We start from the raw sequence: 24,180 nt of genomic DNA, 5'->3' as shown, positions 1-24,180 counted from the left end.
GCATTTTCAGCCATAAGATTATTGACAGGGAATTCACGGTGCTGTTGGTTCACCATAAAATGTGAGAATGGATTCTCCTGAATAACCAGAGAACAAAAATATGCTCTTTTCACTTGAATTCTCACTTACCAGACTTGAGCTCTGCAGAAGGCTCACTGATTTTGGTTCTTCTGTTTCAACACGTTGTATAGCTCTTGTAGTCCTTGTTTTCAAGCATACTAAATCTGTTTCCACACCGCAAAGATCATGAGACCTTTCACAGGGCATAGTTTTCCTAGTGATAACAAAAGTTTTCCATCTCTCTGACATACTCTATCCTATACCAAGAACAACCAATCGGTTCCATGTGGTGAGAAGCAGGACAAGAGTCCTCGTGACATTACACTGCATTAGCATTTCTAACCAGTTAAGCAGCTGGTTTAGAGGACCTTTTGATAACTTGAAAACATTCTTCCCCTGTACTCCTTGTTGTAGAGTTAGACTGTTATGGGTCCATCGCATGGACAAAGCTCTGGAAATAGGTAACTTGTATTTTTATGTTCTGCTTCCAGTGGGTAGATGGAAGTAGTCAGCATCCTTAGGTGTAAAGCTTGGCAGACTGGAGAGTAGAGTGCTGGAAAAATTCTGAAAGACAATTGGGAGTTTAGGTTTAATATAAAATTGGGCAGGGTGGAATACTTTTTTTTGTATATGTTGGGCCTTCAGGACCAAAGGCAGCCTTGATTAGTGGACAGTTTTGCCTAAGACCCAAAACAACCTTTTACATCTGCTTGACATGATTCTGGTTATATCAAGACTCTGGTCTTGAGCGTTGGTCTAGTATTTTGAGAAGAACAGAGCCAGTGCTTTGAAACTCTAGATTTCCACAGAAACATGTGTCTGCAGAAGCTTGTGGATACAAGGCATGACAAGACACTTTTTGTAAAGAGCAGATAAACCATCTGGGTAGATACAGTCTTTGGCATCTAGTTTTGTAGCTTCACATGGGCACTTATTTAAAAATCTGAAGACTTGTTAGCAGAGCGACTCACATCTCTGTTTTTCCATGAAGGCTACTACACTCAGATATCCACGCTGGCGGATGTCCAGGAGAATGTGATGGAGTACCTGCATGTGCTCAGCCGCCCCATGGTCATCAACCATGACCATGACATTATTTGGACTGAAGCCTACATGGACAGTGCGGTAAGGACTTAAAGCACAAGTCTTTAGTCAGCAAACAGTAGGGCCTGTAGGCCAAACTGGCAAAGGTACTAGACACCCAGCTAGTAAGTTAGGTATATAACTTGTCCCAGCTTCCCATCTAAATATCTTATGTGTATCAGAATCTAAATAAAGTGCTGAAACTTATGTAAAACCAGGAGTTGGTTGATTGATAGAAATTACTGCTTTCTGACTCTGCTGAGACCGACAATATTTATTTTCTGCTTACTCCTGGAGTTGAGATGTGTATGTAGACTCAGGTCTGAATCTGCAGTGACCCAGGAGCCCAGGACTAATCACACAGGCACAGCATGACTTAAGCAGTGCTTCTGTGAAAGCAGGTTACCTTCTAAAGGATTATTCACAGGAAAAATTATTTACAGTTTAGGATACAGGTCACAGAGATTTATTTCTTCCAGCCCAGTAGCTAACTGCATCCTGCTTGCCACTCGTAGACACAGATCTCAGTTTGGGAAGCAGACTCACTCTCTCGTTCCTAGAGCTAGCAAGACAACCACGAGCAGGTGCTAATACTGTGTTGTGTTGCCAAGGCAGCTTTGAGATTCCAAGGAGTGAAGGCAAGGACAAAGGAGTAGAACACTGAAGGAACCTCCCCCTGCACTTCCCCAAATAGAAGACATTCCTCAATCTCAGTCTCCATCGCTTCATACATTGCCGAAAGAAAAAGTTACACTTGCTCTCTTGGGGGTCTCTGTGCTTTCAGGGAGATAAAGTTTTTTTCCTACACTGGGTTCTTCACCCCAGAGAAGCATCTGCATAATTGAGAACAGCTAGAGCTTACCAGAAGTCAGATTTCCCTCTTCCAGAAACAAACCTGAGGTCTCAGGACTGTTTATACTATCTGAGAGGGAAAATCTTCTAGAAACATTGAGAGTGTTTCCCTATACAATCCCACTGTGGGACTGAAGTTATTGGCTCGGATCTGGCCAGCAGCAGTTTTAGGGTGTCTGCCACAGCCCTGGGGAGAACCTACAGTTTTTGAGTTTAAGATCCATGGTGAGAAACCTGAACTCTCTGAGTTGGAGTAAAACTAGGGGTACTGAGCTTAGCTTTGTAGCAGGAAACGTGGAAGTTCAGGTCACATGTGACAGTGCTCAATACTGTGCTCAGAGTCAAGACCACACAAACCCCGAGAAATACCTCCAAGGCAGCCAGGCTTGCACCATCATGGTGCATAGATGTTATGTTCAGGAGACTCTTGTAGTAAGGGACTGTCCCCCACCTCTGTGCTGTGGCTGACCATTGAGGCTGCAGCCATGGCACACTAGCTCTGTGAGGGTGACATGGGGATGTCTTTTGTTGCAGGAGCTGTGCTAAGTGAGAGCTGGGGACATGGTACTTAAGTGCATTAAGCAAAACCTCCAGAAATGCTACTAACTACCCAGCATGTTTATTCTATTAGCAGGCATGACACCTCTGACACTGATGCACGGTGTCACACTTCCCAAGGCAGCCACGAGTATTTGTTTGCTGCACTTTTTTTGCTGTATCTCTTTTTTGTCTCTTGGCTTAGCTTGCCATTCTCTTCCTCCGTCCCAACCTCTTCCACCTTTGATTCCTTCCTCCATTCACGTATTCATTCATCTGTTCATCCATGCCTCTCACTAGCTGCCACAGTCTGAGGAGGTAACTGTGCCCCTGTGTTTTGTGAGCGTGCCGTTTCCCTTGTGCCAGTTGGTGTGTCAGTGACAGCGCTCACAGCCACAGCTGGCCTGTACATCTAGGGGGGTGTGGGGGCTGCAGCATTGAAGGCACCCTCTTACACTAGCAAGAGGAGAAGAAATGCTGGATGTACTGGAGAGCTGTGCTGTGCTGTTGGTTCAGAGTAGGTAGGGGTGTCTGTGTTGTGCTGTAGCTTAGTTGACCAGATTTCTTTTTCCATATGTCCGGTAAGTGCCAGAGAAGTTTACTTGCTGTGTGTTGGTGTGAGTGTTGCTGTGAATGGGAAGTTTCCACGTGGAATCATGCAGACCAGTAATTCAAGATACCAGGCTCAAATCTCCTTCAAATAACTGCATAGATTATTGACTGTCTTCTTTATGGCTCCTAGTGTGTACAGTAATACAGAGAGGAGGTAATTTCTTGCTTTGCTACTTACTTGACCAAATAAGAGATGGAAGGGGAATGCATTGAGGGATTAGGTCCTTTCAATACCTAGGCACGTTTGGGAGACTCCTTTGCATGTGTCTCACCTGTTTTACCTCCTTTTGTGTGTGTTTTTAGAGCATCTGTCTTCTGCAGTACTAGGAGTAACTGTTACCCCATTACACGTGCATGTCCTGTATCCCCCATAAAGACAGCTCACCATGTTGTATCTGTTTGGATCATAATTTTGTCTCTGTTTTTCCTAAGCTTAGATGCTTGAGTAACAAGTATATATAAGCAGGCTCTGAGTGTATTTGTGCCTTTTAAATATTTGCCTGTGGTGTTTCTCATTTGTGATATTCATGTGTTTGCAATATAAATGATATCTTGTTTGTAATTTTGCTCATATTTGTGTTGCTTTTCTCTATTCTGTGCTCCTTGTGTTGGTGGTTTTTATACTTGTTGCATAAGTGCTCATGTCTACACTCCCAATGTGTAGTGGGTATAAATTGTGCCACCACTTCTACAGGTTCCTGTCTCTTCATTAAAAGAGCTCTTTAATTTCTCCTGCTTCAACACATTTCCCTGGCTTTCATCCCATCCAAACATCCATCCCACGATCTTCTCGGATACAGATATTGAAAAGTGCTGCCATCTGGTTTTAGAGGGGTGTGGGAGGCAAGGAGGTAGCTAATTGTAATCAACATCTGGGTCCTTGGGAATTCCAGTGCCTTTCATTCGGGTTATCTGCAGTATTGTATGTGCTAACACACGGCTCATTGTTCTGTGGCAGCTCTTTGCATCTCAGGCTCAAAGTCTGTTGCTCATGACAACAGTGGCTATGCCAGTCTTCAGCAAAAAGAACGAGACGGTGAGTGTAACGCGGGCTTCACTCCCCTTCCAGCCAGCTGAGGTGAAAGGATGCAGCAGACCTTTGCAGGGTTTTAAAGCCAATGGGTCTCTGAAAGAAGAGCTGGCCATTAGGGACTGCCGCAGACCTCTGGCAGGACGTGCGGCTGATAATTTATCTGACAAAATGATAGTCTGTCATTTCCTCTGAATGCTATTTCTTCAAAATACCCCTTAAATATGACACTTCTCCCTGTTTTATCCCTTCCATTTTCAAACCTAGCCTAATTTGCAGACCAATAAAGCTTCAGGGTGGAAGAGATTATTACCTTGTCTGGCCTGTGAATTTTACTGCAGACCTTTACATTTCATATAGACAGTCCTTCGTGAGCCCGATAACCTGTGTTTGGCAAAAGTGTCGTTGAAGAAAAGCATCCAGCTCTGAGCTCTCCATTGCAGTTTCTCACTCTCTGTTAAAAACTAGTGTCTAAATTCCACTTTCAATTTGTCTGACCTCACTTTCCTGTTGTAATGGATTTCTCTGCTAGATTAGAAAGCCTGTACCTTTTGGTATCTTCTCTTGGGAAGCATCTTCTACACTGCAATAAAGTCAAACCTGCCTATCTTTTGATAAGATGAAAAGGTTGAATAATTTAGGTGTCTCATAAGGGCATTTCCTTTGTGTTTTGAAACCCTTTAGACACTCTCTTCTGTACCATTTCTAGTTTCTCAGCATCCTTTTAAAATGGTGGATGGTACCATTGCTGTATGAGGGATAAACTCTTCATCCAAGTCCTACAAACATTGTCTGCTTTCTCCATCTGAGTCTGGCCTTAACCCATATTAGCACAGCACTGCAGTGGGAGCCTGTGTGTCATTTTTCCATCAAGCTCCCCAGATGCCTATTAAACAACCAGTTGCCCATTTCATGGGATTTCCTGCATTCCTTTTTCCTAGGTTAACAATTTTGTATTTGACATTTGGTTTAGTTGCTCTTCTGCATGACTGCCTTGCCCTTACTATTATTTACGCATACTGAATGCAAGGGTTTGCCCTCAAAACTTGTCATGATTTTATGTGACTTCTGAATCATAGAAATGCTGACTAGTATTGGGTAGAAATGTGCTTCTCCATGAACACTGGAGCAACTCCTTGAGACTTTTTGAGGTATGTTAGTTGGTTTTGAATGAATATATTCATACAAGCCTAGAGAGAACATCTGAGAGACTAGTAGGAAGGCAATAATGTGTATTCGGGTAGAGAGCTACCAAAGTTTTGCTTCTGAAAATGGATTCTCCTTTGTTTCTAAGCGATCTCATGGCATTCTTCTGGGTGTGGTGGGCTCCGATGTACCACTGAGGGAGTTGTTAAAACTTGCTCCACGGTATAAGGTAAGACTGAGATAATGCAATTTGTTATTCTGCACAGCAAAGTCACTAGTTATTCTTCCATGGGCATTACTGAAAAATCATTCCTCTGCCTGTAGAAAGAACTATGAGCATAAAGCAAGAGATGTTGGATGTCGTGATGTGTGGTTTCTATATAGCACATGAGAAATCATTCACCACTAGAAGCTCTTAGACTGCTTCAGAAACACAAAGAATGGATGATCCTGTAGCTTGGCAACAGGTCATGGAGCCTTTGCATCTTGATGGTCATCAACCTAGACCCATCAGAGATGATACAGATTTGACAGCCTATCTCAGAAGAATGAAATTTTTATATTCTGTTCCTAGTGGACAAAAGCTGTCATGCCAGCTTGCAAAAAAACCCCATAGTTTCACTGTCAATATTCTTAGCAGAAAAACTGAGGACTGAATGGACTACAGAGAGCCAACTTTTCTGTCATGCCTGGAGGGTCCTTTCTCCAGAGCAGCATGAAGATTTCTTGGCAGGACAGTGTACAGGAAGTTGGCTCTCACTCGCTTGTGCTATACCTAGATAGATTATTTGCTCTCCAGAATTTAGTCCAACTTTCCATTAGCTCTATGTTCAATATATCTAAAAAAATATGTTCATCCATAGGAAACTCCCCCAGAGGTGCACTGTTTAGTTTGGTTTCTGCAGTAAATTCTGTGCAGTGACCTTTTCTTCAATCAGTCTGCATACCAGGAGACAGCAAGCACATCTGAGGATCACCATGAAATCAGGCAATTTGAGCCATCATTTCAAGTTTTCAATTTCTCTTAAGTAACTGTCAGATGACTACTACCAGTTAGGCAGTTGTCCAAAATCTGATTGCTGAAGACTCACAGGACTGAAAGCGCTGTCAGAAGCTATGAATTTGTGTGGCGCTTCCAGACATGGATGCAGGGCAGACCATTCACATGAAGCTGTAGAAAATGATCCTTTGGGCGACCCAGGAACTATGAGTATAGGGGTGCATGCACTCAGCATGCAAAAGCTAGCTGGTTTGGGTCTGGGGGAACCTTGTATAGGAGTTTCAATTTTTATACTTTCATTTTCTCTATAAGATTAATACCTTTTCATCTTCCTCCCTCCACATCACTTGAAGGCCATGTGTCACAATAATCTTTCTTCTAGGCCAAGAAGGGACACTGTTCTTTCCTCCAAGCAGTGCAAGGGAAGGAGGGAAAATTATTTGAAGGATTTCTTTATATCAGAGGCAGGTCACGACTTCCCAGAAGCTCTTCCAACTCCAGACCAGTTTGTTAACCTAGGATCATCAACTTGAATCCCCTGGCATATGGGTTACAAAGGACCAGTTCCAGAGTTACAGACCTTGAGACCTAGTACATTTATGATTGCACTTACTGGGCTGGGAAATTTCAGCTTTAATAGGCTAACAAGGAAGCTTGTTGTAGTCCTGATCAAATGTCTTGGTTTCGTCTTGCCATGCTGACCTCAGCTCAGTGGGCTTCGCAAAAAACTGTTTTGCATAAAGAGAGTCCAAAGTTTTGATCTGGAATGTGTGAAATACAGAATTAATTCCCTCCAAAAAGGCACAGACAGATTGTAAATTACTTACCTCCCCACCTCCTTCAGGACTGTCTCTATAGGAATATTAAGTTGCAATATTTTTTTGAAGATAGAAACCTTAGCCATTCTTGTTTTCCTTGAGACAGCTCTTGTTTTGGCAAGCACAGGCTATCAGCAGGTTTTTAGCAGCTCAGGGTTTAGCTGGAATTTCTATTATATATGGGCTTGATCTGAGTAATTGCTCTCTTGGAAATCTCTTGCAGATCAGGTCAGCTAGCGTCTGCTCTTGTTAGATTATGCTATTCCTTAAAAAGCATTTTAAGACTACAGGCTTGTACAATTGGCCTAGGCTAGGTCTGGTCTTGCCAGCACTGAAACATAATGCAGAGATCCTCTGAAGGCCAACTGGGTTTCCAGGGAAGCCATCTGTGAGATTCATACTCACTTGTTCATTCACTGTTGTGCATATGTAGTGATGGGTATACAGACCTGTCACCACTGTTTCTGTACTATTTATGACATTCCCCATCGATGCCCATTTTATATGCAGCACTGCTGGGCCTGCTGTGGAGAGCTTATTTTGCCTCTGGGTAGTAATTGTCCACAAGGACAATCAGACTCTAGGAGGCCATCTTTTTCTGAATATGTACACAAATCAAGTACCTGCCCATCCTTTTGTGCATCCAAGCACAGTCAGCCTGCTCAGATGGAGTGGCCAGAGATCAGGAGGTAAATGGTTTGGGATGCACCCTATTTTCTGCTGGTCAATACCTTTAAAAGGAAAATATTTCTGAATATTGGTGTGCCAAGTTAGCAGTGGCACCCATTAAACAGCAGTGTTTCTAGCTAAAGTACTAATTATTCTAACCCCTCTTTCTTCAGCTGGGTGTCCATGGATATGCCTTTCTGAACACCAACAATGGCTACATCCTTTCACATCCAGACCTCCGTCCTTTGGTATGTATAGCTGTGAATTTGAGAACCTTTCCTTACTTGAAAACAGTGGCTTTCAGGGATGCTCCTGATTTCTCACATTTTATTGAGCTGTGAAGTCTACCAGACTCTGATATATAGGCACCCAGGAGCATGAGGGACAGACAAATCAATTCCACATAGATGTGTTTATGTACACACGTGTATGAAGTGTAAGGCACCCTGCCTGTCTTTCTCCATAAGAGTGCATGTGAGGGCTGTATTTGTGTGCACTTGCTGTACTGTGGGTGCATGTGTATCTGCATCCATGCAAGGTTTCACTGCCAGGCTGAAAAAACGATTCCCCTTGCTTGGGCAGATCTCCTACAAGAAGATTCAGCATGAGTAGCACCCCAGTAATAGCTACCCAGCAGCTGTAGTGTTGGACATTTTGGTAATCTGAGGCCAGCAGGGTCCAGTACCACAAATCTTGGTAACATGGTAAAAGAAAGACAATTTAGAGACCAGTAGGCTGCAAAGACCTTCTGGGACTTGAGGGAGTGGACACAAGCACGATGTTTCTCCCTCATGGTGTCTCCTGGAGCTCCAGACTGCACATCTGTCTGCAAACACACAGCTGGCCTCGTTACTCAGATACCCAGGCATGCCATGATTTTACATTTAATACACATGCCTGATGGCACAAATCCACCTGCGCACAGCTGTAAGTGTTAGTGTGGTTAGTGGCAAGAGAAAGTGCCACCACAGGGCTTCACAGCAGCTGTCTTCAAAAAGGCAGTTTTGCACAGGCAGACCACAGGCACAGCTAGTTCTACTTCAATATGTGAAGAGAAGGGACACATAGTGTCTCCAGGATGGGGCAAGGGCACTGCTTTATCCTCCACCTGAAATTGGCCTCTCTTTGTTTGCTTCACACCTTTTCCTTCACCTGGAAGATTACAGGGAAATAGCTCTTTTGCATCAGATAGCCCTAGGTGAAAAACCTACCTTTCTGTCAGTGGTGTCAAAGCCTAATTCCCATCAGAAAAGATCTCCTGCTGGTATTATAGTGTTAATGGCATTACACTCTTAGTTGTGGGAAAAAAATTATTTCCTGGAGGCAAGTGTATTGTACTGATCTATTTAGAATACTTTCACAAAGGAGGTCATAGCCTTTAACTGCAAGTTTACCTGTGTTCCTGCCCATCCCTTGCTACTGGATCAACTTCTACCACTTGAACTCTCCTAGTCCCACACTGTCCACATAAATACATACATGGCATGGGACCAAGAAGGCACTTGCACCCAAAAGCTGCCTTCCTAGTCAGAGAATTAATGAGACATCCCTGTTTTTCAAATATCAATTATTGAAGGGTTAGTTTAGGAAGTAATCTAGCCGCTTACTTGGGTATTTTTCTTTTCTTTTTTTTTTTTTTTTTAAATAAATGCCAGTATAAAGAAGGAAAGAAACTGAAGCCTAAGCCGAACTACAATAGCGTAGATCTCTCTGAAGTGGAATGGGAAGACCAGGATGAAATAGTGAGTATCAGACAGTTAATTTAGCCTTTTTTGTAGCTCCTTCTTTCTATTATTTTGTGTGCCTGTATGGAAGGGGCAGAGGAGTAGCAGGCACTCCTATTTTTTTCTGTGCCTGACTGACCCTGACTGAGAGGTTGGCAGTCTAAAAGAGGTCAAGGATGATGCTCCCCTACAAAAGTGCTTGTCTTCCTTCACCAGTATTAGTTTTCCTTCTCATGGAACAGGGAGGGAAAGCACTGGCAGGAGTAAGGAAGCACTTTGGAGGGAGCTCCAGGGAGCCAGCCTGTGTGTACATGGCCCAAATGCTGCCTTAACACAAAGCCAAGATAGCCTAGGAGTTAGGCAGTGTGCCATGGTGTTACCCATACATGTAGTAGGTGAGATATAGCTGAAGCCACTCAATTAAAGACATCTGCAACAAGGAAGAAAGTACATTCAAAAAGAGACTAAAGCTTCAGCCACTATTAATAATAGACAAAGAGAATAAGGTACTTAGACACTTGAGAAAAATAAATTTCCAGAAACCACCTTATCGCACAGGTGTGGAGGCACTGAAAACAACAGCTGACCAGAGGGAAAAGATCAGAAAATACCTTTCCTGATGATTTCTGAGCAAAGTTATTAAGACGTGATAAACAAAAAGCAGCATGCACTTAACAGCTGCACGTTGCTGTGTTGCACAACTAGGAACCCAGATATAACGAGAAGGTAGACAAGTTCCTCTGTGGCTGGTTTTCTTTTATTCAGAAGAATTAGGAGAGAATAGACACTTAAGTTACTAGGGTAAGAACTGAATTTGGAGTAAGATAGAATTACCTGTGGGACACATGCTTCTGGATTACAGGGGAGACTGCTGAGATAAACGGATCTGATGCTATAGATATCCACTTAAACAGCTAGGACAAAGGAGCTGCCCAGCAAGAGGATCAAAGTAGCAATTGCTGCTAGTGCAGGCCAAGTACAGAGGGCCACACCAAAGGAACTTGGGAAGTGAAAGAGTGGCAACTTGAGAAAGGAAACACAGTGGAACTGGGTGTGAAACACAGAAAGCAAGACAGAAATAAGAGGCTTTACATGAGTGGAACCACCAAGATGCAGGCTGCCAATGACTTTGTGGGGGCTCACTGATGTCTTACAGGAGCTCTGCTCCCACTGTAGTTTTCTCTCTCACTGGAGCCACTTTTAGAGCTGCTCCTCTTTACCCAGTTTGCTATTTTACCAAAAAAGAAAAAAAAAAAAATCCAGGAAATGAGAGGACTTTGGTTTGCTGTCATATTTATTTGGTTAGCAGGTTCCTGTCTGACCAAATAACTCTGATACTTGAATGTAAATATGAAGCAAAGTGTAAGGTTTCTATCTGTAGGCAATCAAAATAAAATTATCCAGTGAAAAAAATTCAAGAGAGACATGAAAAACAAAGCCACTTTGTGTTCCTGTACTGCACCTTTCAGAAGAAAGAAAGGTTGCAGTCACTGAGGGTACAGAGACATTCAGTGACACGAACAATATCTGCAGTGTGACTTCAGCAAGTCTAGAGACTCTTGAGATACACCCACTGCAGCAGAAAGCTGCCAACATTTCAACACTCAGATATGCAGCTATGGTATTAGATCAATGACAGACTCAACATCAGTTGCAGTATAATCTCAGCAACACTGATAAGCAGCAAATTCAGACTGGAAAAATATGCCCAAGTGCTAATGATGTGTAATACAGCCAGCTGCTAAAAAGGAATCTAGGGGAAGATGGCACTGTCTGGAAAATACCAATTGATGCACAATAGTACTATCTGCAGCTAGGCAGAAATGAAGTTTGGGCTTGCTTGTAAAGGAACACAGGGATGTTCTCAGTGTGAAGGGAAAAGGGAAGGGTCAAGAGACCCTCTCTAGCAGTCTAGGAGCTGCCACCCAGATTTTCTTCAGCCTTGACAACCAGTGGAGAAGAAATTAGTCTGCAAAGATGTTGAAACTGAGTGGCAAAACACCTGGGTGTCGTGAGACCCCTCAGGTAAATTGTATATCTGTTGTGGTTTGAAACAACATAAGCAGATAGGGGGGAGGATTCAGCAGCTCTCATTACAAGTGATGGGGACAGCACAGACTCACTGCCCTGGAGTAAGAGAGTTTGCTGTTTGGGGTGTCGGGAACAAGTGCTTCAGTGTGCACCAGACTACACCACTGTACAAACTCCACCACACATTTTTCAAAGTGGAGGCCAGTTGTTGCCAGAAGTGTCCTGCCTAAAAAGGACTGAGCATTGGGGCGGGGGTGAGGCAGACACCAGGACTGTAATTGACTTCTCAATGCAGGAAAAGCTATTGAGGAAGAAGCAGCAAGTCAGGATTGTGGCACCAACCTACAGCCACTGTCACCTGGGGGCTAGGCACAGGACAAGTGGCCTGTGTGCAGACTAGCTGGAGCTGAGATCTCCACTGCCTTATGGGGGCAATGAGAGATGCCTGATGTTCAAGATGATATGAATGAAGCAACAATATCTGAACTAAACCCAGAATCCATAGAAAATGCTGCAGGTTGTCAGGCCAGAACAGACAGTGTGCCATGGCTCTGGCAGGAGGTCAAACACTCTTAGCCAAAAAGGGAGTAATAGTCAGTGTTTTGATTTCCAAGACATGGGTCTTGGGAAACAACATGCTTTACATTCAAGGTCTGTAAATAACCCACATCAAGCAGCCATAATAAATAGAACTGTGGCCTTGTAAAGAAAATGCAGTTGAGACTGGCCAGCACCTGAATGGAGGCCTGTCTCTGGGAGTACGGAAGCAATTTGTGTGAATGAATAAGTTACTTCCCACCTTTTTTTTTCTATTCAGGCTGAAGCAATAGGCTGATATGCTCTGGCAGGCTGGATATAAAGTTAAAGCCTCTGCAGTTGTGGAAAAATTCCCCGGCTCTTTCTTACAAGAGGCTGAGAGTCACTGTGAAAATTATGTTTTGCCTTTGAAACCTGGATTGAATAAAGTGGTCTTCTCGCTGCCTACCCTGCTATCATACATTCTTGCTTTGCTGTGTTAAACAGCTGCTTTGCTGCACCTCAGAAGTGTTGCTGAATACAGCCTATAATTTATAAATCACTTTAAAAAATGTCCAAGATCTTTGGAATCAGTCTGGGGGAGTTAGTGAATTTCTCAGGTGTCTCCTCTTCCAGGCTCTCAAAGCACCATGCTAATGACTTTCTGGCTGTCAAATGGTGAAGTCTGAAACTTGGACTGGCAATTTCATAGCTTCCAGATCCTTTCCTTTCACTAAAAAGACGTATCAACAAGCTTTCAGTATAAGCCATTATTATTCTGTGTCACTTATCAGCCCTGACTGAACAAGGATCCTGACCACTGAGAACAGGTTCTCAGTTTAAAAGAAGCAAGAAAGAGCTGGGGGGGTGGAAAAACAGTCACTGTTTTCTGCCAGCCCCTGTTCATTAATGACAAGCAGCTCTATTAATTCCTGCCCTGCCCTGCCTGGACACACTAACACTAATTTTCTTCACCTCTGCAGCTGAGAACAGCCATGATCAATGGGGAAACAGGCTACCTCTCTATGGATGTGAAGGTCCCTATGGATAAAGGGGTAAGAAATTATCCTTCTGTTCAGGTCACACAAGAGAGGGGATGGGAAATGGATGCCGAAGAACCACAAAGGATGTGGTTTTAATGCTCAGCATTTCTGAGTGTGAGGATTTTATTGCTTCACTACATATATAACACATGTGCAAAAGACATAAAATAGAGCATCGTTACAAGTGCTCTTTATACCTACTGACATTCTGCTCTTCCAAAGGTATTGGAAATTACTCACAGCTCCCTACTTTGTCAAAGCCAAAACCCATGTTGTTCATTGTTTATAGGGCTGTGAAATGGACATCTTCAAGAGTTTAGAATGGGGAAAGACTATGCTAGACCTAGACAGAAGGACGTTTGGAGGCTATTTTGCAACTCACTTTCCCTACCCAAAAACACTCATGAAAACTTTGTCCCTCACTCTGTCAGAATGCGATTTCCTTTATTCAGGTCCTGGATTAAATTTCTATGCAAATATTTGCAGATGTTTTAGGAAAAGTCCTAGTGAAATGGAGACTTTTGAATGTTCCCTACCAGCTCTAATGTAGGGTTATACATCTTCCATTGGAATCGTGCAAAATTGTCTTGTACATTTATATTTGCTGGTACTTTTTCATTCAGGTTTATTTAACTCTCCTAAAGATTTTGGCTTTCATCATTTCCTGTTAGGAAGTATTCCAGAGTCCTGAAAGTTACAATCCCCAGAAGTCTTCCATATTTCAGGAAAATTTTCCAACTTTTATAGAGACCATTTTTTTCAGCGATCAGGCTGGCTGAACTGCTCCCATGCTAAGCCACAGTCAGCACCAATTCCAATAAACTGACTGCTCACAGCCACTGCTGAAATGATGCCCTTTCCTAATGAAGACACCCCTCCACTTCCTCTGAATGATTGTACGGCTGGATCTTGAACTAAATTATCTTTCTCTATTCTCAGTGTTTGCAGCTATCAGGTACCTGTCGATGGCTCTGCCTTTCCTCTCTTGGGCATTGCCAACATCTGCATTTGGAATATTGCACACTTTTCAGTCCAAGCAGTTCAACAATTATTTTTGCTCCCATTGTCTCTTGTATATTTCCTAGTATACAAGTACCAAGGCTTCACTGAATTATTTGAGTACTGTTTCCCTGTTGCTCTGTAGAGAGCATCTATTCTCTGTAACAGGATATTTCTGAACAGGGAGCCCCAAATCTCCTTTCTGCTGTCCCTTCAGTTTTTTCTCCCACAGCTGCACTGGAACAGCTACCTTGGTTTCTGTGTTTCTTAGCTATTTTTGCCAGTTGCCATTTTTCCACATGAATCCCTTTCCTTCTTGTCCAGCCTTTCTAATTTTTAGGGCTGTTGGGACTTCTTCTCAGTGCGATGAGAAATGTTGTTTTATTTTGTCTTACAGATCACTGTACATAAGGGCTCCTAAAACAGCCTGTTTCTCTCATTAGATCTTTTTCCCTCGATGCCCTGTTGTTTACTGTTTCTTTTTGTTTACAGTACTGCAGCTGGTTCTCACTCCACATCTTATTTAAGCCCACTTTAACTGATTCTTTAACATAAAATTTCATGAGAAGCTGTTTCAAGTGCTTTATATAAACCCAGATACATTCCATGTCCTTTATTCCCTTCATCCATTACCTTTGTTATTCTGCCAGAAAAGCAATCAGGGTTTTCCAGCAAGATCTATTCTTTGTAAGTCTAGATTGCTTATTTTGCTACCTTAACCTCTGTCTCTGTGCACCCTCAATAACATTTCTTCTGAGTCATCCAAAAATACCTTTTTAGTTCAGTATTTTAGGGACATCTTTCTGTTCCCCTACTCAGGGAAAAAAAGAAAACAAAAAGTAGCCTTGGTAAGAGGTATTATCTGTTTTACTCTGCTACTCTGCAAGCATTATGAAGCATAATAGGAGACTGAAGCTGAGTATGTGACAGTTTTACTATTATCAGAACACACATGGAGCGAGGACCAGAAGTGAAACTTAGCAATTCCCACTTCTACTCTGCTAGCTGATGAAGCAGAGCAGCGTTGAAACAAAGAAAGTGCTGACAGAGCCTTGAAACAAAGAGAATGAGGCAGTCAGATGGCAGAGAGAAGGGCTGAGTGCGGGTGATAGAAATGATTCTGTCAGCCATGTAAAAGTTGATTCCCCACGTTGATCTCAGGAAGGTATTGAGAGCAGAGTGAGATAGGGAAAAATAAGGACCAAAGACAAGGGGTAGTTGTTAGAGAGATCTAGTGGTAAAAAATGCTTTTGCTTGCATCTAGGGTACAAAGGTTTGTGACTGTGAAAGCAAAAGAGCAAGGACATGGGTAGGAGTTGTGGCAAACCACTGATAATGGCATTAGCCAGGACTGGCTGACTAGTACAGTGACAATACCAGAACTGGAAATACATGTGTTCCCAGACGGCAGGTGCTGGTAGTCAGCCACCCTATCACTGTGCCAACACGCCCCTTTCTTGTCTTCTCCCTTACTCTGCGCTGTGTAGCAAAGTCGTGTCTGATCATCCTCAGCTCCTCTTGGCTCAAGGGTGCCCCTGCTTCTCTTCCTTCCCATGGATAAGGGGTGATACCTCCAGCTGTCCTGGGGAGGGATGGCCACCCATCCCCTCCCGTTGCTCAAACAGAGGTTTGCCTCTCTCCCACCAGGTGCAAGTGCTGAGTGGCTGCAGGTGCAGAAGAGGGGCAGGTCAGGGGAACAAAGGAGGAGCAGAACAAGCCACACTGAAGGAAAGGGTCTCAGAGTAGTGGCATCCCTGGACCACTTTCTACTGCATCCTTTCCCCCAGGGGCAGGCCTACATCCCAGGCCTTCCCCTCTCCGTGGTCAGATCAGACTGTCAAGGAAAGGGAGGCTTAATACCTCTTGAACCTTCCCCACAGCCACCAAACCACCACCATTCTATGTTCCTTGGGGGTATCACAGCACTTTGGAACATCTTGACTCAGCAAAAGGCTTGGACCCTGTCACTCTGCAGTACACAATTGCCATGCATGGAGAGACAGGGGAGGGAATGAGTTGAGCCGTCCTCCACCTCCTCACCTAACAACACCACCCATCCCCATCAGCCCATCCGCTGTGTGCACTGTAGAGGCACACTGTGGAGCTAGCGATGGCTCCCCCTTTGTGCCTCACTTCACTTCCACTGCAGCATTGGCTTGAGCAGGTTAGAGCAGGCACGACTTTCCCTGGGGAACACTGAGTTTTCTGTGTTCACTCCCTGTCTCCCACACACATCCTCTCACCTCGTTTTCAGACAGGAGCTGGGATTTTAAACATATTAGGGTTCATACACTGGCATAAGGGTTGGATAGAAACTTTCCAAAAACTTTTCTCCCTTGGAAAAGAGTTCCACTGAAATCAACACTTTCCTACAGGAAAAGGCCAGTCTGGCAAACAGCTGAAATTCTGAAGCAGCTTTCAAAAACCTGAAATGTCTTCAGTTGAAATGTCAGTCTGAAGAAAATATTTTCATGTGAATCAAAATGGCTTGGACTTGAATCAGCACTTTTTTAAAATTTGAAAGTGTAATTTTTTTAACTGATTTTTTTAAACAAAATTGGAATATGTTAATGTTTTGTCCCAGTTTGGCATGAAAGCAAATTCAGGAATCTCAGCATTTTCCACAGGAGTGGGGAGACTTGGCCCTGGCTGCCCACCCACACAGTGGGTAGGTTTGTCATCCTGCCTCTCCTCCAACCCCACCTTTCTGTCATACCTGTCTCACTGAGCCCCCGCTCCTGCTTGGGATGATGATGATGTGCAAAGCCATCAAGGTTGCTCTGTAAAGCAAGAGAGCTGCAGGGCCCCAGCACGTTGGCTTGGAGGGTGCGAGGGGGAGGGCAGCTTCCCCCCCACCCTTTCCTGCAGCCTGTGCAGGAGCCCTAGGAGCAAAGAAAGATTTAACTGAAGCCCTAGATGGAATGACAGAGTGCCTGTCTGGATCCCAAAAGTCACAAGCTGCTGAACATGCTGAATACTGAACATTCATTCCTGCCTCCAGCCAGCCCTAGCAGGGTGTGAAGTGTTGGTAATGATCAACTGCTTTTGATTAGCCTTGAGGAGTATATCCCAGGTCCCCATTATCACTATGCTCTTGGTCTGTCAGATAGTCTCTCACTTTCTTATTCATGCTCTTATTCCAGAAACGAGTTCTCTTCCTCACCAATGATTATTTCTTCACGGACATCAGTGGCACACCCTTCAGGTGAGCAAGGACTCGCATGACACCGATATGGTCTATAAGAAGTCTGCCATCAGGGACAGCAAATCGGTCCCATTTCTTCATAAAACTGGCTATGACTCATGAGTAGAGCAGTGTGAATAACTGACTTCTTTGCTCCTATAGCCATTAAAATAGTATGCGGTCAAATCAAAAGGAATATTATGCTTTATCTGAAGTTCAGAGTCCTAAAGCTATACCTTAGGTGAAGTATGTCGTTTCATTTTATAGAAACGAGACATCTTCAATTTTCAGTTCCACTGAATATGTTTTATGTTCTGGCATATGGCTCTAAACAAAAAATTGTTATAAACTGAAAATTATAAAACATTGCATAAGAAACCAAGCAAACAAATTTTTGTGTTTTTTCCCCAGCTGAAATGGTTTGAAACTGGCACAGGTTTGAGAAATGTTATTGTTAACCTGAACCTACAACGTTGGCCAAAAGAAATGTCACCAAAAATGCCTCATAGCCCTACAGACAGGTTCCTTAGCCTCTTGTGCTGAAATCAGATCTCACTTAATCCTCTTTTGATGATGTTCTTTTCTTGAATAGCTGTGGAGGGAGTTAATGTCTTTAAGGGTTATAACTGTAGGGAACGCAGTGTCATGTTTAGGGATTAGACCTCTCCTTGCTGACAAGCCCTCTGTTTTCCTTCCTGTCTGCAGTCTGGGTGTTGTGCTGTCCAGGGGACACGGGGAGTACATTATGCTGGGGAACACTTCAGTGGAAGAAGGTAGGTTAATCTGAAATGGCCATGCTGTCCTAAGGGACAAGGTAGCTACTCTGAACTTCACTGCTTCACTTCTCCTTCACAGCCTGTATCTGCCTGCCTGCTGCCTAACTGAACGCTCTATGTATTATCTGGTTTCAGGTTTGCATGACCTGCTCCAGCCAGACTTGTTTTTAGCAAATGAATGGTAAGTGGAGGAAATCCTATCAATGACACAGGCCTTTGTCATGAGATTTTGGCAAAGTTCCCAGCAATTTGGCTTGAGTTCAGGGCCCTCTGTGGCCTAGAGAAAAAGCAATGGTGTTCAGGGGCTGCACCTGCAGAGATCTGATTGTCTCCAGGCAATTCAGTTCCACCTCTTCCTTTGGGAGATCCCACCAAGGCCTGGCACAACCCTCTGCTAAGAGACATCTCCTGAAATTTATGCTCAGTCTTCTGTGCTCAGACTTACTTTGTTCCTCCTCATGTTGCTCAGAATTGTGCTACAAAACCTACAGTATGTCAGACCTGTCAGGAAATTTTGTTGCAAGCTTAGCGAGAGATTGAAATGCTTTTTTAAATCCTAGCTTATTTTTGGTTGGCATTCTTCTGAACTGAGCCTAGACCTAGCTTCTAGTGAACATGGAGGTGATTTATGATCCCTCTTTCAATAGCAAGCATAATTTATGGTTTTGCTTTGTTTGGATATGAAATGGGGTGAAGCATGGCACTTTCCATTTATTGCTGTGAGGTTTGGGATTTTCATGAACCCAACATTCAGTTACACCCAGGCACATGAACCCAGCCTGTATCAAAGCCAAAATAACTATATTCAAGAAGCCCTGCAGCCCTTCACACCTCTCATTACACTGTCAAGTTTCATAGGCAGCGCATTTGAGACACAAACAGTGACTGCTCCTTCTTCTACTCCTAACTTGGGGTGTCAGCTTACCACACTTTACATATTCATTTCTTTTAGACTTCTCTCATAAATCACTCCTTTCAGCCCCTTTATGAGTTGTAATTCTCTCTCATAACCCCTTCCTCTCCGTTGTCCTGACAATAAAGTGGTCAAAATTGGAAGCAGGATTAGAAGACTGGTTTCTTTTATAATGCATTTGTAATACATTCTCCCACTTCTCCCCAGACTGTGTCCTGAGGCTCCTGAAGCTCTGTCCCTTTGGGACAGCTTTTGTTGCCACCATATAATACTTTAAGCTCATTCCTTGTCTCACATTTTGGTTTTCTGTCTCTTAGTTTATCTGCTCCCAACCCAGTTTTACTCACATTGCATGCGACCCTCTGCTTTTCAGGTCTCTCCATCACATTGTTATTGTTTATATAGACACAGCTATACATCTTAAACAGCATATAATATGGATAACTGCTGGAAGGTTTTGGGACTGCTATGTTGCATTGTGAGCTTATGCCGGAGAACATAACATCAGCTCTATTAAGCGCAGCACTCAGATAAATTTGTGTTCGGTTTATTGGTAGAGTTTGACTTACAGCCACATTGTTAGATTTTTGAGTGGGCACAGCATGCAGCAGCGGCAAAATCTTTGCAGCACAAGTGCTCTCGCTGAACTTTCGTTTGCAGTTATTACTTTCCAGAAGCATTTGCTTGATGTGGTTTCTCTTTGTCCTTGCGGGCTTCTTCTCCCCTCCCCACCAGGATTTACTGCATCACCGACATTGATCCAGACCACCGGAAGCTCAGCCAGCTGGAGGCTGTGATCCGTTTCCTCACCGGAGAGGAACCTGACCTGGAATGTGAGTGCCAGGCACTAAAAGGGCCCTCCTGGGGTTTTCCTGTACCCATCATGGGGGAGAGGGGACTGTGACAAACTGATTAGTGTCAGAATGAGCTCCTGTGACACCTGCTCACGCAGGCAGGACTGAACTCAAGCCCAGTTTAATTCACATGTGGAAATGAGCTGAGGATCCACTTCCTTGTCTCCATCAGAGGATATTTTTTTCCATTTCAAAGCTGTCACATAACTCGGCCTTAATGAGGATCTCGGCATAGGAAATACTGAAAAGTGAAAGGCTTGAATGAAGCTCGTTGGGGGCTGCACACCATGTTTAAGACAGACTGACCAGCTGGGCTAGAAGTGGTGATGGCAGGAAGAGCCAGGAAAGCTGCTGTGACTAGTGACTACTCTGCTCCCCAGGGCCCCGGTCAGCATTCTCCGAGGTCTGCATGGTGCCATCTAGACAGATGGGTTCTTTCAGAACAAGGATTATTAATTTTGTTTTCCAAACACAATTGGTAATTGATTTGGGGAAAAAGTTGTTACAGACTTATTATCTTTCCTGCTCCCCCTGCTGCTCATCCCTTGCACCAGGTCCCATTCTCCAGGCAATGTGTAGCCACACAAACAGATGATATAGCACTGCTACGGAGTGGGATCTCTGTCAGGGGGGAGAGGTGGGAAGCTGTGCATGGGAACTCCCTCCAGCATTTCAGCTTTAGGATGTCCTTCAGCCCACTTCACTCTCCACAGCTTCAGCTCCCTTAGTTGTGCCAAGTACAAGCTTTTGCATGTAATGCTCCACCTGAGAGGCATAAACTGTTGACATGAGGATGGGAATCTCTTAAAATTAAACCCAAATGTAATCCAATAATTGTTCATCTCTTGCACAGTGTGAGCAGACCCCTGCAGGCTGTCTTTGGAGGAGGCTGAAAAGATGAGATGTATGAGTTGAAGAGGCCGGGGAGGAGGATGAGGAAAGTTTCAGGAGAGCTGACTGTGAGAAACATGCAGATTTGGAAGTGCTGTGGATGAAAAAAGGGATAGGATTTGGATACATCCTAGATATGTGGATTCTGGGAAGGGAAAGATCTGCTGGTGAGCTCTGGTTTTGAGGTCTGAATGACAGCAAGGATGGAGAAATGGATTCTGACAACTGTGACAAAGAAAGAAAGTTGGACGAAAATATTAGGGGAGAGCTGTGACCTCAACCCAGTAAGTGGAGGCAGAAACACTGAAAGGGGCGGGTGGCTCCATACAGAACAGCATTATGATAGCCATCACATTCTCTCAGCATGGAATGAATGCAAGTAGGGCAATACAGAAATGAAGCAAGACAAATAAACACGACCTTAGATTATGCCATTTAGCACATGGCATATCCAAACCTTCCTAAATGCCTCTCAGTCCCAATCCAGGCTGGGCTAGACTGGTAGCCTAAACTGGCTCGAGCATCTGGGAGGAACCAGGACAGGACAGCATTTTGTGAGATTTGTAGGAAGGACAGAGAGGTAACAGAGAAATCAGTGAACACAAGGACAGAGTAGAAGCCATGAAGAAGTCACTAGGGGCTTTGAAGAAGCTTCTTGAGTGGAATGGGGTGTCTGGTGTCCTTCTACATGGCACCTAGAAGAAAGGTCAAAGCAGGGGTTTGAAGCAATGGTTGTGGACAGCCTGTTAAATCAAGGAGAAGGTTGGAATGAAGGCCTGATGAATAACTTAATTTGAAAGCCTCTCCCCCACATTTTCAAACCTAAACCCTTCCACTGAGTTTGCAGGGGAACGATCTTAGATATGACATCTGTTCTGTGCTCTCTGTCATACAGGGTGGTATGTCCTGTTCTTAGCCCTGCAAGGAGAGGCCTCTTTTTGTGACATTGCTTCACCGCTCTGGGCCAGGCAGATGCTCCATAATAAGGAACTCTCCAAGACATCTTAGGGAGGGACCTATCTCTCTCCTGATTCTTGTTCTCTCTTCTTCTTAGGTGATGAGGATTTGGTCCAGGAATTGCTGTTTGATGCAGTGGTCACTGCACCCATGGAGGCTTACTGGACAACACTAGCCCTCAATATGTCCATGTAAGTCTATGAGAAATAAATAGGAGTAAAACACCATTGAAAATGCATCTCCAGATGCTGTGGGCTTATGCAATGCCTCAAACAGTCACGATCCTTGCACAGCATATAAGAAACTTTAGAAATAGCTCAATAACTTTAAAAATAACTCAAAAAGTGTCTCTCAGGAGTGGGCTCCAGCGGGTTGGGCCTTCTCAGGGGAGCCTTTAGTTTGGTGAGTTTTTCTGAATATCACTGGATGACAACAGTGGTTTGGATGTGTCACTGCAAGGGGTGTTCGGCACCACCTCTTTGCAGCACCTAACTCATATGCACTGCATTGGCCTCTGTAGTTGACAGAATTTGGTATCTCAGGGCACCTGAGACCATTTCAGTTTAAAGTTATTATGAGTTATTTCCACATGCATCAGTTATCCCTTTGAATGGCTGCAGCGTGGTTTGGCTTGACTTCCCATATGACTGCAGCAGAAGCTCCATCCCAGGTGGCAAGGAATTTGCTCCCTTACCAGAAGCGAAGAAAAGGGTATTTGATCTTGTCTCTCTTGGTGATGCCTTCAGATTAAGCCTCAGGAAGTGGGTATACAGACTGGCTTCCGTAAAGTTTCCACTTTATTATTTCCAGAGAGGCACCTTTTGCTTGTAGTATCTAATATCATGTTGCACAGATCTACTTTGAGCAGACAACGTGCTACTTACACAGATGTGTGGCCACAGGACTCCTGTCCATGTTTCAGTTATTGGTATCCCTACCTCTAACAGAGCTTGAGCCAGTGGCAGTCATGCTAGGACACCCAATTATCAGCACATCTTTAAACAGCTACATGCACCCCTCACTTTAAGGCCACCACACTGCAGCAGGCTCTCCGCCATGCAGGTGTCCCATCTGTGCCCTTGATTCCTCCAGAAAGACATTGCCTGAATCAATCTACTGCTTCAGGGTCAGTCTGCTAGCCCGCCCATCCCCTGCAGCCCTGAGACAGCTACTCTCTGCAGTCCCTCTCCCTCCCTTCAGCCTCATGCAGGCAGCCTGGAGCAGGGCTAGCAGGAGAAGAGGAGCTTATGGTCTACTTAGAAGAAAATTAAATGAGCAAACTTCAAGAGTGTGAATCTAGGCAGAGGTCTAAGCCTGCCAACTGTTAGCCAGGAACAACCTGTTGCCATTAGCAAGTAGGAGCCAGTGCCACTCCTGTACAAATGGGTTATATTGCAAATGAACTTGGGACCACCTCTCCAGGTGTAGCTTCTAGTTTGAAAGGTCCTCACCCTGAGGCAGGGAGGTGGCTGTTCTTCTAAGAACTGTTTGCTTCTGCTTGTATGTTTCTATTCCACAGTGAGACTGAGGCAGGTGTGGAGATGGCATTTCTGGGCACTCGAGCTGGACTCATGAGGAATGTCCTATATGTGGGCTCTGAGAAAATTTCTAACAGGTAAGTCCCTAAACTGCACTAAGGGTTTCTCTCAGTGACTCTGAAGGGGCAGCATAAAATCACCACCAGCCTTAGAAATGTATTTGGGGAGACAGAAAGAAGCAACACCTTGGCGGTATGGGTGCTGATTTACAGAGTTGGGGTAGTAGGCGTCCTTTGTTGTCTTCTGGTCCTTTTGAGTTTTTCTTAAAATGCTGTCCCAAAGTGCATTCATTTCAGTGAAAACCTTCAGTCACTCCCTGACTTCGGTCAGCTAACAGAGAAAATGTCCACAGTTACTATATATCCCCAGGACCATTTTGCAGTGCAGAGGCTCTGCACTCCAGTGCCCTGGTGACATTCCAGCTTGGCTAGGTTTGACCTTTCAGTCTCAATTCCTCTTCCAGGTTTGTTCTGTTCTGCCTCTTACATTGCCCACATTGCAGTAGTATCCCAGTGCCTTCCAGTGAGGCATTAAGTGATGTGACTGACATCTGTCATATTTGATTCATTCTCTTGTCCTCTCCCTCAAGGCAAAAGTGTGTCTTCAGTGGAGGGTTTTGACATGGAAAGGGTATAGATTGCATTTTTGTTGTGTTTTGAATACGCAGGCAGGTGCACGCTGCTCTAAGAAAGGACAGCTCAGGGGCACATCTGCAGATGGAACAGAAGGGGACAGTGTTGGTGGTGGTCCTTAGTTTCTTGGCAGCTATTTCTCTGTCTCTGAGTTCCCCAAACACGAGTCGTACATTCAGGGCAGAGAGCTCTGCTGGGCCTGAAAGGTGACGCTCTGTCAGCCACACTCTTCATGGTTTTGAGGCAGTCTGGGTAAGTCAGAGTAGTCAGGCTCTGGTGACAAGGGAGAAAATAACGTGTGCTATAGAAGGCTGA

At 44.2% G+C, this 24,180-nt stretch overlaps 1 protein-coding gene across 10 annotated transcripts in view; it reads left to right on the top strand.

The window, feature by feature from the left end:
• The window catches only part of CACNA2D4 (calcium voltage-gated channel auxiliary subunit alpha2delta 4), a 132,854-nt gene that overhangs the window by 34,549 nt on the left and 74,125 nt on the right, over positions 1–24,180 (top strand). For 5 of the 10 annotated variants that reach the window (XM_074871683.1, XM_074871686.1, XM_074871685.1 and 2 more), the window contains 13 exons: positions 1,052–1,185; positions 2,833–2,850; positions 4,103–4,180; positions 5,469–5,549; positions 7,981–8,055; positions 9,463–9,549; positions 13,062–13,133; positions 17,264–17,325; positions 18,010–18,077; positions 18,216–18,261; positions 19,729–19,826; positions 21,793–21,886; positions 23,215–23,310. In XM_074871683.1, the coding sequence (XP_074727784.1) occupies positions 1,052–1,185; positions 2,833–2,850; positions 4,103–4,180; positions 5,469–5,549; positions 7,981–8,055; positions 9,463–9,549; positions 13,062–13,133; positions 17,264–17,325; positions 18,010–18,077; positions 18,216–18,261; positions 19,729–19,826; positions 21,793–21,886; positions 23,215–23,310 (1,009 nt within the window). The remainder of the gene's footprint in view (positions 1–1,051; positions 1,186–2,832; positions 2,851–4,102; positions 4,181–5,468; positions 5,550–7,980; positions 8,056–9,462; positions 9,550–13,061; positions 13,134–17,263; positions 17,326–18,009; positions 18,078–18,215; positions 18,262–19,728; positions 19,827–21,792; positions 21,887–23,214; positions 23,311–24,180) is intronic. The other 5 variants (XM_074871689.1, XM_074871680.1, XM_074871688.1 and 2 more) reach the window with 3 other exon arrangements.

This window comes from Strix uralensis, chromosome 5 (genome assembly GCF_047716275.1).
Source record: "Strix uralensis isolate ZFMK-TIS-50842 chromosome 5, bStrUra1, whole genome shotgun sequence".
NCBI lineage: Eukaryota > Metazoa > Chordata > Aves > Strigiformes > Strigidae > Strix > Strix uralensis.
The sequence above is the reverse complement of the archived record's forward strand: the minus strand, read 5'-3'. Positions and strand labels throughout refer to the sequence as shown.